We start from the raw sequence: 18,487 nt of genomic DNA on the forward strand, positions 1-18,487 counted from the left end.
CGCTCATACTGCAATAATATCCACCACCTTAACTGTTAATCTAAAACAAGCATGTAAACAAAGTCACAAGCATTTTTAAGGTGTAGGACTTTAGGTTTAATAATACAAAGTTGGGATCAATAACATATAACACAAAGAGGATGAGGATAACAATGCTTGTCCACAAGTCAACCGGTAGCAAGTATCTTCTCCGCCAGTCTCAGCCGTTGAGTCAGCTCTGAAATGCCTCCTCGCATTTGGTTCCTATAAGATGGGTTCCGTATAGGACCGGTTGGGATTGTCGGTAATCGACTTGTTGTTCAAATTGGTAGCAAGTTTCAGTATGCATCTATACATGCACCATGGCAATTGGCATATGACCTAACCTACCACTACCACCTCATAATTTGGACACAGGAATATTATGTGAATACTACAAAACTCATCATTTGATCTCTATACCAGTTTCCGGTCACCGGAAAACGCCAAATCTTGTTTATGTATTAGGCCGGAATGCAGAAAGAGGAGCTCAGAGGTGGAGGGAAGACACAGACCAAATGGGGTCCAGCCGGGTTGCAACTAATATTTGCGTCACCGATGTTTGGTAACTCGAGTTGTGGAGGCCGTACGTATCCGGCAGCCAGTGGTATGCATAGTATTGAAATCTCGATTCTTGACCCTATTCAGGTAGACATCTATCAGCATTTACATAATTATGCAACAATTGGCCCACATTCATCGGTTAGTGAAGGGTCGTTTACCAGCAAGAGCACCACCCTTGCTTACCTTATCGGGCAACATTCTCAGTCATCAAAATGGATCGTTGGTAAGCATCTTTTACCCGGTAAGCGCTTATGAGGTAAGAGTTTTCATCCTCCCTTACCGGTTAAGATTCTCGGTCTTTGCTATGCCTCTTACTTACTGGGTAAGATTCTAGGTCCTTGTCATGCTCACCCGGAAGGTAAGTAACACATAGTAAGTGCTTACCTGGTAAACATTTGGTAAACGGCCCCTAAGTTTCAATAATACGCTCATTAAGGAACTGTTCACTAAACGCTTATGTGCTTATAGGGTGTCATTTCACTTACCTTATTTAGTGAACATGGCAAGTACTTAGAATCTTACACGGTAAAAGGCATAGCAATGACCGAGAATCTTACCCGGTAAATGAGGGAGAAGACTCTTACCTAGTAAGCGCTTATCAGAGAAGATGCTAACCGACAATCCATTTTGATGAGCGAGAATGTTACTCAATAAGGTGAAGGAGGGTGGTGACTTTTACCAGCAACGTTAAACACTTGCCAGGTAAGTGTTCGTTCGGTAAACGACCTCTAAGAAAAAAATATGAAAGAAAACCAAGCAGGGATACAACGCAAGTTCAAATAAGAACATGGGAACCAACTATTAATGATGAATATCGTGATAGATATGTATCACAAAATTATTCATGATGAAAATGCATGATATTCATGATGGATGATGTTCATGAATGTGTAGGGTTATTCATCATGAATAATACATGAAATAGTTGGTTCCTAGGTTCTCAAAATATTTACGGTTTCCATTTGAACTTTTAAGCCAGGAAAAATTGTCTGTATGTAATGTTGTTGTCCAGCTTACAATCCAAATCAAGGCCTTATCCAGCAGTACATCACAAAGAACAAACAGGGAGAGGGAGAAAGGGAGACAGGGGTGGGGTTGCATTTACGCACCTTGCTTCGCGGAGAGAGGTACATGACCTCGTTTCCTCCCAGCAATCATCCAATTCTCAGAATTTGCGTTCACTTCATATAGTACTTCATCCTATTGCAAATCAAATAGATGATTCGGGTAATGTACAACAGAAAATCCAAGCACATAGCACCTACAGGAATGCGATAGAATACCCTTTTTTCTCTTTGCCTACTAAATTTGGATTATAAATAACATATATCAAGAAATTATTGTGGTTTTTATGTTCCCACATCATGAACATTTTAGGAAGAATAGTGTTGTCCATTAGGGTGCATTTGGTATGCGGACAGGACGGGACTGAATGGGCAGGACAAACAAGAGTAAGGTAGGCGGGTGAAAGAATTGTAGAAGGTTTTAGGGTTTTAATCTAACATGGGTAGTTTAATAATTGCAATGCTTCCACCAATTCGTTTTACCTATACTAGAAGGAAGCCCCAGCAAAAGAAGGTTGGGGACGTGGTCACATGTGATGGGGAATAAGGCAGTAGTTAGTTTTGGCAGTAGGGGATTATTCCTGAGGGCATTGATGGAATTTTACTTACTATTTCTGTTATACGTCATGTTAAATAGAAGGTCGGGTGAGGAGGAGAGGTAGGCAGAAATTGTTTTTGATTTGGGAGACCCCTAGCTTCTCAAATTGTCAGTTACTTTTCTTTCCAGTTAATGTAAGCTTTCAGCAACCCTTGATTACCATTCCTTTCTTTATTTTCTGGTTCATAACAGTAATTTACCGATCTCGTCCCATCTCCCAGATTTTTGGTGGGACAAAAAAATGCATTTTTGTCCAACTCAATCCCGTCCTTTCGCAGTCTAATGTAGCCCCAAACATGGGAGTTGGGAAAACAAGTTTTTGTTCTATCATGTCCCGTGTACCAAAAGCACTAAATCTGGCAAGATTGTCGCCCTCAAGATTCTGTAATATATAAGTTCGTGATTCTAATTCCGTTGATGGTGAAATCCTAAGATAATTTAGAACATTAAGAAGTTGGGAAACCTTACATTGTTTTCCTCCTCGAGATACTTCAACCTTTCAACTCGCCACTTCATTGTAAAAAGCTGTCCGACTCTAAGACCATCGGAAGGAAGAGGAAGAAAACCAACTGCTAAGCAAGGTTCCAGCACCGGTCGTTGTAAAACAAGAGCACTCCTGAATGTCAACAACTGTGTGGCATCATCCTCAGCTCCATTGGATCCCACACACATGGGGGTATGAGATCCAAGACTTCTCTCCCCAGCAATTCTGTATCTAATGTTTAATATGGTGTCTGGATTCAGCACTTTAGCTTCATCTGTAAAACAGACATGTGGATCACTTGTTTGTAGGTAAGTGCTTTTGAAAATGAAAAATAATGCTGCCCATTTGTGCTCATATGGGTTTATAACGATAGTAAATGGACCCCATCTTCACCTGATCCATAATGTGGCATGCACAAAATCATTTTAAAAACACAATAAAAATAAATTATCAAAAAACCATGCCAAAAGTAGAAGAAACTACAGTTCTGCAACTCCATTGTGGTGGAAGCACAATTGGGATAAATGGCATTTCATAAGTTTCAAACTTAATAGGGGAATAGAAATGATAATCCCATCTTTGTTTTCCCATAGGTCTATCGGCAAATATCAAATTCTTCAAAAGTCCCAATAGAAGGAAGGGAGAATCATCTCTCACCATGCGTAGCCATAAAATTATTATGCATATATATATATAATATAGAGTGAGGTTCAGGGGAAAACCGCCAAAAAAATAAAAAACTAAGAAACACCCTAATAATCGTTCATTTGTACGGTATGTACATGTGCATACAAGTAACCGAAGATGTTTGCTGATTTCTATGCATGTGTGCATGTTATGCACATGTGCATATTGGAAAAATTACTTACAGATTACTTGTATGGACATGTGCATACCGTACAGTTGAATGAAATATATATATAATATATAGAAGCAAACACTAATAACATCTCACTTGTATTTACTTTGTGGATAAACCTATTTGATACCCGCTAAAATAGACAAGTACTCTTAAGACTAACAGATATTAACAAGTCACGGTTCTTGCAAGGATCACCACCCAAGTACAATATTACTTCCAAGGAACCTGCTACAAGGTGGGCAACTAATTAGCCTTTCTTCCAATGCAATTAAGTGAAGCCATGAGTTTTTTCTTCCAGTTTTTTTATTTGGTATTCTACATTCTCTCTTTCATAAGTAAACCACTTTCACCTTATGTCTTAATAACTTAAGCCAAAGAAGTGTAAATGAGCAAGAAACAGGGAAGAACCATGTTGGTTTTGCTGTAGGATTTTCAATTTTCTTGTTACAATAAGGATTTTTCTTATAATGAGCAAGAAATACTGCCGCCGCCACGCCATTACTGCCGCTGTCACAGTTGCCACCCACCCCCCACAAACACCACCGCCACCACCACCACCACCACCACGCCGCTACTGTCACTGTCACAGCTGCCACCCACCCACCTCACCCCCACAAACCGCCGCCGCCACCACCACAACGCTATTTCCCCGTCACAGCTGCCAGCCTGCCACCCACCACCAACCCCCATAAACCACGTCACTACTGGAGTGTAATTAAGCAACCTTGCAGAATTTTCCTACCGTCAAGTGATAATGTGCATCATGAGCATGTCATCATTTGTAGAGTGAACTTCTATCAATCAATCATTCACCGGAAAGACTGAAATAAAAGAGCCACTCAACCTTGCTAATCTATGGGGGAATCTTAAAGGTTAAAAGAGTCGACTTATTCTGAAACAGTATAAAAAAATATTTCACATTGTAGTGTCCATACTCCATGAAAGACCACAATTATATTACATAACACATAATACCAAAAGGAGGTATTACCTTCAGGGGTTGTAGTTCCCAGGGATATACTGAACAAGATTCCTGCTCTAGATGCCGAGGGAACTACAAGAGGAAAGAAGGCAGACGTCGGTCTCCCATCACCCCGACCACCATGAGCAAACCCATCCTGTAGATCTAGCCAAGCATCATGAATGGTTAAAGAGGCCTTCACTTGTGAGTGTAGTATGACCTGTAAAGGTGGAGCCTCAAACAATTAAGTGGCATTTATATATAAGAAAACAACCTAAACTCCGATGATGGTGAACTGTCAATAACAGTCAATTTATCTTTAGAGAACTCAATAGAAAAGAAAATAAGTTACTCAGGAATCTAGAAATTCTTAGGTGGATTTTTAGAATTTAAGGTTTCTGATTGCTCATTTGGTTAAATTTGTTTGTATTCCAAGTCAACAAATCACAGCTCCCAAACATAACCTCAATAGAGTATCAGGATGGGCTCAGAAAAGTAGGATGTCTCAAAATGCAATTTCAATTCACTTGGTGAAGTTTGCTAGATGTAGCCTGATAAGAATAGCGTGTAATAGTTTACTTTAATTTAACTACAACCAGCTCCATTCAGTTCAGATAAATGTTATCGACCGGCTTAATAGTGTGAATCAAACATGTTCATGGAAAGAAAAAACTAGGCCAAATTGCATTCAATCAAAGTAAATGGATGGGGAAACAAAGGACAATGACCGGAACCTCTAGCAATTCGAGAGTGCTAGACTCTCCCAAAAGAACTCACTAAAATTTCTGCATGCCTCCCTACAACCAGACCCACTAACTTATACTACTTGCATAATAGGATTATTCTAGGTACAACCCAAAGACCCTTCTGCTAACAGAATAATTCCCCACAAATACTAAAACACCCTTCTAACCTCTTCTAGAATCTATAAGGTACTGATGGGCCTAGGCTTGGGTCAATGCATAACAACAAACCAACCTTGCATAAAGTACTAACTAATAAAATAAAGCAACTACAACTGCATGTAAGCAGATGAGTGGCACAGAAGTCTTAAGAGCAATATACCTGCAAAAGCAAAGTGCCATCACTGCACTTGTCTGCTACACGTGTGCTCACATGGAATGGGTTGGTGAAATGAACGGCTATAGTCCTACAAATAGTGGCAAGTAGGATAACGAATTTACTACATTTAGGACTGCAAATTGCATTGGAATCTGAAAGGACAAGAGAAGGCAATCAAACCTTTCAAATATCTGATTGTGTGATACGCCGAATTCAAGTTTCAGAGCTACTGTCCTCAGTCCATCCACAACACTTGGTCGTTGGGAAGAAACCGTCCCTAATGGACATGTCAACGTATTATCAGGCAAATAAAATACAATGTAATGAAAAGAGAATTTGCATAGAGCCTCTGATAATAACAAAAAATAAACCTGCAGGTGTTCCTCTTGCTAGGCCATCATTGATGGCACGAACAGGAATCCATAAAACGCTCACTATATGGCTTGCCCAGTCCGGCAACTCTATGCTCCCATCCTTTAACGTTAGTTGAGTAAATTCTTTGACAACAGAAGCATTATTTCTATCACCATCTCTGTCCTCTAACCCATCTGCATTTTTTGATGTACTGGTATATGTCTCCATTTCAATGGCATGTGACACTTCAATCCTCAACCCAGGACCAGTATCGATGTGTAGAACAGCTCCTTTGAGGGAATAATTGAGTGGTTTTACAATTATCCCCACCCACTGAGGCTCATTCATTAATAACGCAGATGAGACTGCTGCAGCAAGATCAACAAGAGACCTTGGTTTGAACACCTAAAGTTGTAACAAACCACAAATAAACAGAGCTTAGCCAATTATAAGTTCATAACAATATAACATGCTATATTGAAATACTTCCTACACAGATTCTACTAGAAAACCAGAAATGAAAATGTCAAATTTCCAGGGCGGTAACCACAAGGGTGGTGCCTGATTGGTTTGAGCTTGGCTCCAAAGGTCAAAAGTACCAGGGCGTCCCAGGTTCAAATCCAAGGAGGAATAAAAATCCCCTTGTGGTCACGGAGGTTCAAATGCGGTGACTCCGGGCTATCTGCAAAGCAGGTGGTCGCCCTGGGATTAGTCAGCTCGCATAGCGGGTTGGATATCCAGGTTAATCAAAAAAAAAATTCCCAGGGTGATCATCATTATCAGTAAAATTGATGATTTAGTTTCCTTATCTGCACTATAAGAATAGGATTACTACCTTCAGAACTGGTCTTGTTGGCTTCTCATAACTCATAAGATCATCACTTTCTGCAGGACCACCTCTGGCAGAACCATGAGACCTAAATCGTAAATGACCAATCTGCCCTGTAAGAACACCCAAGACGTAGGAACCAGTTTTCTGAGGGGGCAAGGAGAGCGTAATTGTATTTCTACCAGGGTTTAGTATTGTAGCACCAGAGCTCCTGATTGCCTAAATATTTGAAGAAATACAAAAAATGCAGAATCAATGACAAAAGACATTCCCATTTATTGCTGAAGTTTTGAACTGCATAGCAATCAGTTGAACAAACAAGAACACAAAAATACCTTAACACCTTCATCGGCATTGCTGGTAGCTGTCAAAGTGAGACTGAGTGATTCAAGAGTTATGTCATCAGGAAAGCCACTCCATAAAGTTACAGACAAGATACCCGGATCCCCATCACATAGTTCCAGAGGTGGTCCAGAATTGCCAGAAAATGTAATTAATGAGGAGACATCTAGAGGCACAGGGTGCTCCATTTCACTGTGAGCAAGACGAACAACTTCTGACTGAAAAGCTTGACGTTCTTTCGTCAAGAATAAGCCCTTATCAAGGGAGAGTAATCTCACACAAGATGATAGGTAGCCAGCTTGATCATTAAGTATCTTCTGGCACTCCGCTAGATTAGGAAGCACATCAGCCAACAAATCCTCCCAACCTTCACCGGAATAAAGAGCACAAACCTTCTCATATGACTTTGCAGCTAGATCATAGTTACCATGCTTAAAGCAAACAGCAGCAATTTCGCCATCAAGGACAACCCCATGTCTTTTCCACCACGAATGATGATAATTATCAGCAGCAGCCTTTGACAGTTCCAGATATTTTCGCTGATGGAAACACGAATGAAGTGAGAAGAGCAAAGAAATAGCATGCATCCAACAAATTATTAGAAGGCTCATAAAGAAGCTACATGGTTTAAATTAAACAGCGAAAAGCTATACTAAAAAATAACTAAGTTAAGCCCAAACTTCATATAAGCATATAATATTGAAGTTAATCGTTATTTTTGTGTATTAGTTTGACTCCTATGACAGTATACCGGTATAGTAAAAAGTTCAAGTGAAAAGAAATGGATAATGGAGATGACGGCATGATGATGCCATCTGTTTGACTAAAATGTCTCAAGTTACATGATAGAATTTGCTTCAGTACTGAGCTGTGCAATATACCTCAAACTCCTCTAAAGATGAAAATGATGTCCATAAACCAGGATCAGAAATTGTCTTCTGGAGAGCATGCTCAGCGGCAACAAAGATTTCTGTAAGTGTCATGGGACGATCAATCGAGCTCTCAAAATTTCCCGGTGTGGAATTGGTCCTTGGCATGGATATAGGATGTAACTTGGGAGAAGGAGACGTTCTTGCATCTGAACCTGAGCTGGTGGCATATGACAAGTGGATCAGAGTAGTATTTCAACACATATAACAAACTAATGGGAAACTGAATAGCGTGATCAGCCAATCATACATGTAAATAAATAATATGTGTGTATAAAAGAAGAATGTTTTGGGTCTTTATAGAGAGAAGGGACTGTTACAAGCTATTTCTCTTTGAAGGCAACTTTTATGAATCAATTATGATGATACTATTGCTCAGCTAGAGCTTCTAATGTTGCTTAACAAATACTTTCGATATATCAGCTTTTTCTATTGTGCAGGTACATTGTTGCCAAATCATAGTTCTTAAATACTCAATAAATGAAACCATCCAAAAAGCCTTAAAGCTAGGAAAACAGAGAAGATAAATTGCTCACCTTTCTCAAACTCTATTGACCAGACACATATCAGATGGTGGTACTAAAACCAGAAAGCGTTTAGTGTGTAAAGTATGTGCACTGAAGTAGATAATATGAAAGCTTAATTTGGGAAGGATGGAGTAGCGAAATACAAACACATAGTCTACTTTGCAAATACCAGGTATCTTAAGCATTAGCATCCTTTATTGGTCTGACAACCTATTAAACGTACATCTGATTTTTTTTTTTCACCCAGAGTAGGAAATGATTTTGATACAAGTTTCTCTGTTTCTCAATACAGTTGAAGAGTGAATTTCCATATGCTATTTGTGTTGAGAAAAAGTACAGTTGAATAGTGAATGTTCATATTCAACGCCCTGAAAATGAAAATCTCAAAATTTTAAAGTGTAGCAGTACATTTTTTCATACCCATCCATAAAAGTTGAGCGCCCATCAAACAGTTCAAACACATTTCCTGCAGAAAGAGAAGCTCTTCGGCGGTTAGCCTCCCGCAGAAGAGAAGCAGGCTCAAGAGGTAGCAGCTTCCTCTGGATACCAAAATGCTTTACCCTTGGTGTAACTTGAAGAATCATCTATAATATAGTATCACTAAGGTCAAATATTACTAAGGCAACAGCAATTTATAAGTGCAATGTTAGATCAAAAATAGAAATGACAATCAGACAACTAAGACGATGCTTACTGGCATATCATTCAGTTGTTATGCTGCATGATTGTCATGCTAAGTTCACTAACAAGAGCAGCCATTTATAATGATGCATCACCAAGTGTAATTGTTTTCACCCCCCCCCCCCTTCTACAAACTGTTTGTTTTTCCTCCCCCCTTTGGCTCACAAGATGGGAAGCTACCAGAGGTTCCCATACGCATAAAAGAGCCTATTCCCTTTATTTATTTATGTATATTTTTTTTCTTCTTTCTTGAAAGGAAACATAATATCAGATACAGATACATACCTTTTCTTTAGCAAGAACTTCAGATGACACATCAGAGGGAATGGAAGGCCAGATTGCTGGCTTAGGCCAAGGTAGCATGCTAAGTGAAGCACTGTACAAAAAGGAACTTACTTCTCTACGGCAATGGAGAATAAACTTGAAGTTATTTAACATGTTAAAAGTTGAATGCCTACCTGTTGACAGGACTTCTTTCTATGGCAGACCCATAACCAAGTAAATATGCAAGCCTCATGAACTGCCAATTTAGTGAACGCACTTCATTAGTTAATATTTATTTGAAAGATGTAACTTAAAAACCTCAACAAATGAATGTCAGATTATTTAAAACATAAGAGTTTCCCATAGAAAGTATTTGCTTCCCATAACATGATAGTATGAGAATCAAATAAATAATTATAATTTGTTACTTCCACAAACCACCGAATTGGCTCACTTGGGCCCAATCCATAAATTACTAAACTTTGACAAGAAAAAGTAGGTTGCCAATGGTGTTCCATACTTCACCTTAGCTCGGCATAGAGAATATAGTTCCCCACGTACGCGATAATATTCTTTTTCTATCTCTGGTCCCACAAGTCCATTTCTATAATGAGCAGCAGTTGCATTGACTAAACTCAAGCAAGAAGTTATAATCCAAACTTCCCGTATACAGAAGGGTAAAATACTCTGGTGAGGAAGCCACAGACAACAGACAAAAAGAATAATCAGAAAAAAATGAAGTGAGCAGTTTAGAGGATACAAACTATTACTCCAAGATAAACCAAACGCTATTACCAAATAGCACAGAAAATGGACACTGAAGTGAATGCCAGACCTCATGAAGGGCCAATGCTTTTGAGAAGCTAATTACAAATGAAAACCCCCTTGATGCAACCTCAAAAGGACGGTTTAGCTTGAACAATAGCTGCAAAAGGTTATCCCATCAGTGGAAGCACTGTAGAAATGATTCCAATTAAAAAGATTGAACTAATACATATAGAAGTACATAAAATAGAGGTGTTTAAAATAACAGCTTACATATTCCTGGCAATAGGTTAAAAGGCATTATGCATGAGATTTCTCCTATAATCCTATTAGAAAGTAACAGCATATTCCGAAGTGGTTGATGTTAGTATAGCAACTGAATCTTTTAATGGACATGGGAACTCTTGATGTGTATTCTTGTGTATTTAAGACTAAATTGATGTAGTTTATAACTTCCATTAAGGATGAGGTTATTCAAATTCACCATTAATGCGCTATCAATAATATACTGAACACATTGCAACATATGCCATTTTTGTTTCTAACATCCATACAAGACAACCGGATAAAGCATAAACATCACTAACAACCCAATTACAAAATAAATGGTCAGATTTAACCTGATTACAAAGCAAGCTAAAGCAAAATATCTAGATTACCTTTGCTTGACAAGCAAAAAGATATTGTCGAAATTCAAACTCCCTAAAGGAATCATCTTGAACAATCTGTGTTAGTGGCTTTTTTCCAGGGTTTAATAGTGCATCCTGATCATCTCCATGTTCCATTCCTCCGAAGTCCCTTTGTTTGCCTGCTATGTTAACTAATTGAACACAAAGTAACAAAGTTAACAAGATTGCTTGAAAACCTTAACATACGATGAAAAACAACTTCCATCAAAAGAAAAGAATGATGGATGAATTTGGTGGTACATAGTTTACAGGGAGTACAAGTCACACATCCAACCGTTGCAGTCAGGCAAGTATTTCAGAACTTTAGCTTCCATTATAATTGTATGATATTCTTTTTCCTGATTCACTACCCTTGTTTTAAACAGAAGAAATTTGGTAATTGCAGTAAAATATAATAATATAATATCAGTCAGAAATATGATATCCATGCCTACCCTTGTTGGTGGCAAATATTTCATATTATTCGATAGACAGAGACATGATACATAAAAGATAATCATTAACACCTGTTTCTAGGTAGCAGAGCTCAAGTTCATCATATTCCCTCAGCGAGTCCTCGTGGAGATGAGCCATCTCAAACATGAATGCCAGACTTTCCTATATTTACAGTAACAATTTAGAAAAAAAAAACCAAGAACATTCACGACAAGCAAACTTCTAAACAGTTACGTAATTATTATATGTGGAGGGCATAAAAGGGTTCTGACACTTGTGAGCCTCTGTGTAAGCAAGCAATACCAGGCTATCTATAAGTTTTCTGACTTTCTCCAATTAGGAGACTGCTACAATAGAAATATGTCGAAGTTTGAAAAGAAAGTAAAGTATTGAACCAGTACAAGTAATAATCAATAATACCTTGCAGTTGTTCAAGAATTCTAACATCAATAATCGTTCAAACAGTGTTCCATTTATCAACAAATATAAAACCTCAAGAACATAAAGAGTTGGCTACCTTCAGAATGAAGAAGTTACAGAAGCTCCAAACTGGCTTGAAACGTTGTTCACTGAGCTTACGGATCTCCTCCTCATAAAACTGGATACGTCTATCAAGAGTGTTTCGAATGCACTCCGTGATTTTGGATTCCAAGTCTTCCCAGAAAGCTGCTTCAGGTCCGTGTATATCCAATTTGCAGCACCTGCAAGAAGGACAATTTGTCTTCTGTTAGAGCTTTATACACAATATGGCAGTGGCATTCAGGTAAAATAGTCATGCACATAAATGAGAACAAGTGATCCAAAAATAGTAGGCCGGCACAGTAGCTAAGGTCAATAAGGTAAAAGAGGACATCAGAGAACATAGCGATAACACCAATAACAACAAAATGACTGCACAAGTAAGAAGTCTCACTTTAACTAAGACACAATATATCCTAGGAGTATATTTATTTCATGGTCCACAATTACTTGACTATACACTCTCAAGCACGAATGTCGGGAAAGTGATTGACAATTACATCCATAACTCGCATGACCTTTGTTAGAAACACAACCGTGCTCATTTTTTTATGCATGATGATAACTGAACAGGCGAGTATGCTCTTGTAATATTTTTATCAGGTGTTATGAAATGAAAAAATAGCAAGTTACTCAGGATGCTTCATCAATTTAGGTAACTTTACCTTTCCCTTTTCTTTGAACTGAAATCAACTTCAAGTTTGGCATAAACTTTTTTTGCCATCTTGCTTGCTTGATCATTATGGGGTGGAGCTCTGGACACAAAAACAATAAACCACTCTCGCTCATCATTTTGCACAATTAATTTTAGACGTGGTTTTAGGATTGTCTTGAACTCGTCTAGATCCTGTTGAAACACAAAAGGTGTGGATGTGTCAGAGTAATTATGTAAACCAAACCTTTATAAAGCATGATAGTGCAGCATGGAAGAGAGAATTCCTTAACCATAAACCAGTTATACAAGCTGATTTCTGAATCAGCTTCCTGAAGCCATTGGTGTAAAAGGCTTAAACATATGACTCAAGTGTACTGATAAATATTACAAATAATCTAAGCACTTATGGATGATGTGTAATCCTTGTCAAAGTTAGTTAATGTCCAAGGAATATTTGGAGTAACATGTATATAAAAAGTTGAGAGGATATAGGCCTTCTGTCCATCTGTAAGGAGAAAAAATAAAAATTGTGAATTACCATATAATTGCAATACTGAATTGCTTTAACAGCATGACTCCTCTCCTACCCACGAAGTTATTAACCAAACAAAGTAACCATCATAGGATACTGGATCGCACTTCCTAAAAGGTAATCATTTAATAGCGTACTTCTTAGCTCTTACATTTTTGCAAGTTGATTTCCTATTAATTCTATGAGAAACTAAAAATTCACCAATGAAGAATAGAAAACGCTTATCAAGCCCACATTAGACAATCTTACCTCAGTGCATACTATTGACTTCCATAGGCTGTGACCCCGGCAAGACTACGTGTTAGTTGTCTATAATGAATAAGTAACAACCTTCATCTATGTTTTTTGACTTAAATGCCTAGAACTAGTAGAAACATTGTTCAACTATAGCAAAGATGGAGTATTATAGATACCTCACAAGATACAAGAACAACTGTTGCATACGGCTCCCGGAACGAAAATAACAATTGCTCCTGAGGGAACCTACTGCGGAGCCTTGAATCTGTAGTCAGTATAAACTCCGCTGGCAGGTTATCCACAGATACCGGATTACGGGTTTTGTTATTCAATGTAGCTCTTTTAAGTGGAAGCCTTTCATCAAATCCTTTCTTGATAAGGGGCCACAAATCACTCACATCTTCAACTGGAATCAATTAAATATGAAACTTTTGAGATTTCACCTTTCAGACATACAGGCAAAGGTAATAAACAAACACCAATTGATAATACAATACTTGAGAAGCTAAACAGCGTGTCATCAAGTCAATGAATAATAAACCACATGCAATGAACCATCAGTAAGTCAGAACATTTGATTAGTTAAAGTAAGGTTATTAATCCTTGGATTCTCAACAACAGAGTGTCTCACTTTGACTATTCAGAATTTAAAAGCATTGTTTCCCGGTGAAAAGACTGATAGCATCCCCATGAATTTTCCCAACAAAAACTTTTTTGTAGTTTGACACCTTTAATATAATTAAGCATAACTGTGTTTAAGTCGGTAAAAGCAAACATATTCATATTATTTCCTCTTTCCTTCCCATGAAAGTAACAGTTATTTGCTTTTTATGTTTGGCTCTAATGATGTTAACAATGGAAGACCGCAATGTCCAGTGTAAAGAGAGCGTGACAATCTATAAATTTTGTAGCCAAAAAGTAACACTGTCTATGTGAATTTTGAGTTCAAAGGTACTAGGTCTGAATTTAAGAGATTAAATGTTCACTTCAGTGATGGGAATCATGGGGTTGAAATTATACTAGGCTCTACATATTTCCCATTTGGTATGGAAGGATTACATCCAATCATAACATCGAACAGTCGAGGAAAGTTCAGCAATGTAAACAACAGGCATCAACAATACGTGAGTGATTTAATTTGATCAGATCAGTTGTATTTTGAAATCAGAGAAACACAAATGCGTGTTTCAAACACAATTAGGGCAACAAATAGCAAAAGAAGAATATAGTAATCAAAGTATACCAGCAATGACGACGCGTTCACAAGAGTTCTTGATCGACAGAAACTGAGCTAAGAAATTCGCCATTTATATGATCGATCTGCCGCAATCATAAGAAAATCGATGATCAAGGATGCGTGTTTGTCAACTAGAATGACTGAAATTGGAGTCGTGTACGGTCAAACTAAAACCCCTTCAGTGGGATTTTACAGTATGCCGATTTGATCGGTTTTCTTTCCGCCGTTGTCGGGATTCTGATCTCATGTTTCTTCTTGATTGATCGGGTACATCGCGCCTATGTTACGCTCAGTGTGATCTAGGCGTTGATTGGTTGTGGTTTGTTATTAATCAACTTCATTTTCACGGTAAAGGTTAAAACTTTTGTACCTACCGGTAAAAGTTAAGATTTTAGGGGTTTGTAATTGTTTTAAAAAAATAACTTATTGACTTATTCTGATGTGGTATCGGTAATAAGCATTTTTTAATGTTTGGATAAACAGTTTATATTGGGGTCAAACCGATAATAAGAAATTTTTGAAAAAGTTAAATCATTTTAACTTATAATAAGTTGATAAAAATTTTTGTAGAAAAGCATAAGTTGTTTCAAATAAACAATCTCGAACACACCCTTAGTTCTCCCGTTTACCAATATTTAACGTGTAAGGGCATGTTTGTTTTTTCAAAATTATCTTTAAATACCTCTAAAGTATGATTCGTTCAGACGTTTAAATATTAAAAACGTTTGTTTTATTTCTAAAATAAGAGTTCAAAAGTTTTAAATGTCCTCTGAAATTTTAAGTGGTAAACGTATCCCTTAGTACCTCTTAATCATAATCCACCCTCTATCAAATGATTCATATTTTGGGGGCCGGAAGAGATATGTTAGCAAAAACTATTTATTTTTATACTTTTGTGAAAAAAAACTATTTATCTTTTATATTTTTATACTAGTTTGACCGATTCGGAATTCAGACTTCAAACGTAAAAACAAACAATCTTACTGATCCAGATTTCAGATTTCAGGAACAACTCTTATAAATCATAAATGAAATCATACTTTAGATTTCAACACCTTTTAAAATACAAACACCACCTAAATAATTAATGGGTGGCTAATGCAACTGAAACCATGGGGCATAACCTCAAGCTTGTGTTCAGTAGGTGCAAGTTTGAACAAGTTCGCCTCGTTGGACAAGCCTTGACTAGCCAATGAGACCCTATAAGAGTGCTTTTACTCACATTCTGTCTCGCCCTCATTCGTGCATGCTCGGAGGTGACCTTTTGACTTCGTTTGCTTACATTGTCTATGCGACTTGTATCTGTCGGCTCACAAGCTCACTTTCAGGCTCACTCTCTTTGTATAGTATCTAATCCGACCAGTTTACATGTACACAACACCATCCCCAGTTGAAATAACACCATTCTAGCCCGTTTTGTTTCGTCCTATATGCACAAAGTCTTACCAGTGTGTTTACTAATGTCCGGCATAATAAACTTTCAGTTCATACCCCAATTCATGCAGAATACCATCAATCATGCTTTGAACATAAAGACATCCATTTTTACTTCATACATAACCGTTAAGATTCATAAACAACCTCATTTTCATGTTATATCGTGCTACTGTGGATTTGTCTACCAAATAAAACACTTAAACTCGAAAATGGTGTAGATTTCTGAATTCAATGCTTTATAGCTTCTCATGCTCCAAATTCTCTCTATTTTCATTTCCATGTTTGTTCTCCTTCTCCTCGACTTGATTTGCGCCCCCGCGGGGGGGGGGGGGCAGCAAATGACACCCAAATGGGTCATTTCGTTCTCGAGTTAGTTTTCCGACCTTCTTTCACTTATCTGTTCTACCTAATTCATGAACTGATGAACACGCCATCATCGTGAACCAACTTGCTTTCTTCCCATTGAGTTCATATTGAGCTCCAATACATTCAAGCCTATGGCAATAGTTTGTATGCCATTTTTATATGAAAAATACATTTGATAACTGCTTAGCGAAAAACTATGAATTAATCAAGTATAAAACTGACTACTAGAATGTATTTCAAGACCATAATAGAGAGCAACAAAGGTAACGAGAACATGTAGCTCCTTACATTATAACTTGTTGTGCTGTTCAAGTTAGACGTTATACTGGTTTAAATTTATGTTTAGTTTCACTGTTTCACTAGTTCAGTTTTGCTTGTGTAATTCAGGACCATGTTCTTTAAGCATGGTAAGTACGTTTAAGTATTTCGCTGCACTGATTTGCATAATGTTTATGATGATATTCCAGTATTCATGTTGAACTGTTAGTTGTCATAACCTTAGGAAAAAGTCTAGTGTGACAAATTTGTATTGATTAAGCAAAAATTATTAATGACATATTATTATTTTATTTACTGTATTTTAAATTATGATAATTTCTCTCTAAAAGGTTATCTCATTGAGGATGTTTTACAATCAAAAGACCAAGTAATTTGACCTTGTTGATTTGGGAAATTATGCTCCAAGAGCTATTTTAAACTCTCATTTTTTTTTATTAACTTGGATATCCAACCCGCTATGCGAGCCGACTACTCCCAGGGCGACCATCTGCTTTGCAGATAGCCTGGAGTCACCGCATTTGAACCTCCGTGGCCACAAGGGGATTTTTATTCCTACTTGAATTTGAACTTGAGACCTCCTGGTACTTTTGACCTTTGGAGCCAAATTCAAACAAATCAGACACCACTTTTGTGGTTTATTTTAAGCTCTCATTTAAAATAGGAAAAAAAAAAACAGACGATGGAGAAATATTCAAATTTGGAAGAAGATAGAGAAAATATAACATATATATTTGCAGTTCCTCTAATAGCTTATATTTCATAAAATACATTAAATAAAAATTAAAAATAGGTAAAATGTAAAGAGGGAAATATATTTGATATTTTAGATTGAAATTAAGTTTTATTTTAAGGGTATGTTGGTAAAATATAAGTTTGTTTGATCCTGTTCCATGAAAGGGGATGGAACACACCTCTTACACTATGTTATTGTCTTCCACATGAAACAATAATTCTTGTAATGTTCTATCCTGTAAAGGTTATGTTTGGCAAACAAACTGATAAACTAGCTGATTGCTGATAAGTTAACTGTTAATTTATAAGTTAGCTGGTGAGAATGTAAAATGACAAAAAATGACATATTGAAAAATTAACCAATTATAATATATCAAAATATAATTAAAATAAATCTCTAATAATATAATATATTAATTAATACAAACAAAATAGTAAAAAAAAAATATAATATATTGATTAAAAAAATTTCAAACTAATTGTTATAAATATTATAATATTTAAATTTGTTAAAACAAATTTTAGGAAAAAATTATTATATATGATTTAAATAATCATTACATATAATAAAAATAAAAATGGTCCACCTCACATATTATAATTAATATTTAATGATTAAATGAAATATTTTATTCAACTTATTAATATATTTTTATTATATAAGAAGGAAAACAAATATAATTTTAATTTTTATATAATATAAACATAAATTATTTTATATTTGCAATGACTTCTATTTGTAACTAAAATATATTTAATAATAGTTAAAAAAAATAATATTATGAAAATAATTGATATGATTAATAATTATTGTAAATATTTAACAAATAATATTAATATATAATGTATAATTAAAATTAATTAATAATAATTCAGTTTATATTAATTATTAGTTAATATTAGTAATATTTAAATTTTATTAATATTTATTTATAATTAATAGTAATAAATGATAAATATTATTAATAAGAGTTATAATTGAAAAAATGACAACAAGTTACTAAAATGCTAGTTTAAGGGCTCTTTGGTAATTACTGAATGATTTGGTGCAAAATGATTAAGTAG

General features: G+C 36.4%; 1 protein-coding gene across 1 annotated transcript; it reads right to left on the reverse strand.

Moving 5' to 3' along the window:
* Nucleotides 1-6: 6 nt before the first annotated feature.
* Nucleotides 7-14,908, reverse strand: LOC112500706 (trafficking protein particle complex II-specific subunit 130 homolog). Its single transcript, XM_025104263.1, has 21 exons — nt 14,615-14,908; nt 13,548-13,777; nt 12,613-12,794; nt 11,946-12,129; nt 11,500-11,590; nt 10,964-11,124; nt 10,375-10,464; nt 10,065-10,226; nt 9,734-9,795; nt 9,561-9,651; nt 9,015-9,178; nt 8,020-8,227; nt 7,132-7,677; nt 6,803-7,015; nt 5,985-6,372; nt 5,794-5,890; nt 5,617-5,701; nt 4,582-4,771; nt 2,713-3,002; nt 1,692-1,782; nt 7-658 (listed from the first exon to the last, which is right to left on the reverse strand). Exons 1-21 carry the CDS (start codon nt 14,676-14,678, stop codon nt 483-485), a joined length of 3,765 nt encoding a protein of 1,254 aa, XP_024960031.1. The 5' UTR covers nt 14,679-14,908; the 3' UTR covers nt 7-482.
* Between the last annotated feature and the right edge of the window lie 3,579 nt (nt 14,909-18,487).

Source organism: Cynara cardunculus (genome assembly GCF_001531365.2).
Source record: "Cynara cardunculus var. scolymus isolate 2C chromosome LG 17, CcrdV1, whole genome shotgun sequence".
In the NCBI taxonomy this organism is placed as follows: domain Eukaryota; kingdom Viridiplantae; phylum Streptophyta; class Magnoliopsida; order Asterales; family Asteraceae; genus Cynara; species Cynara cardunculus.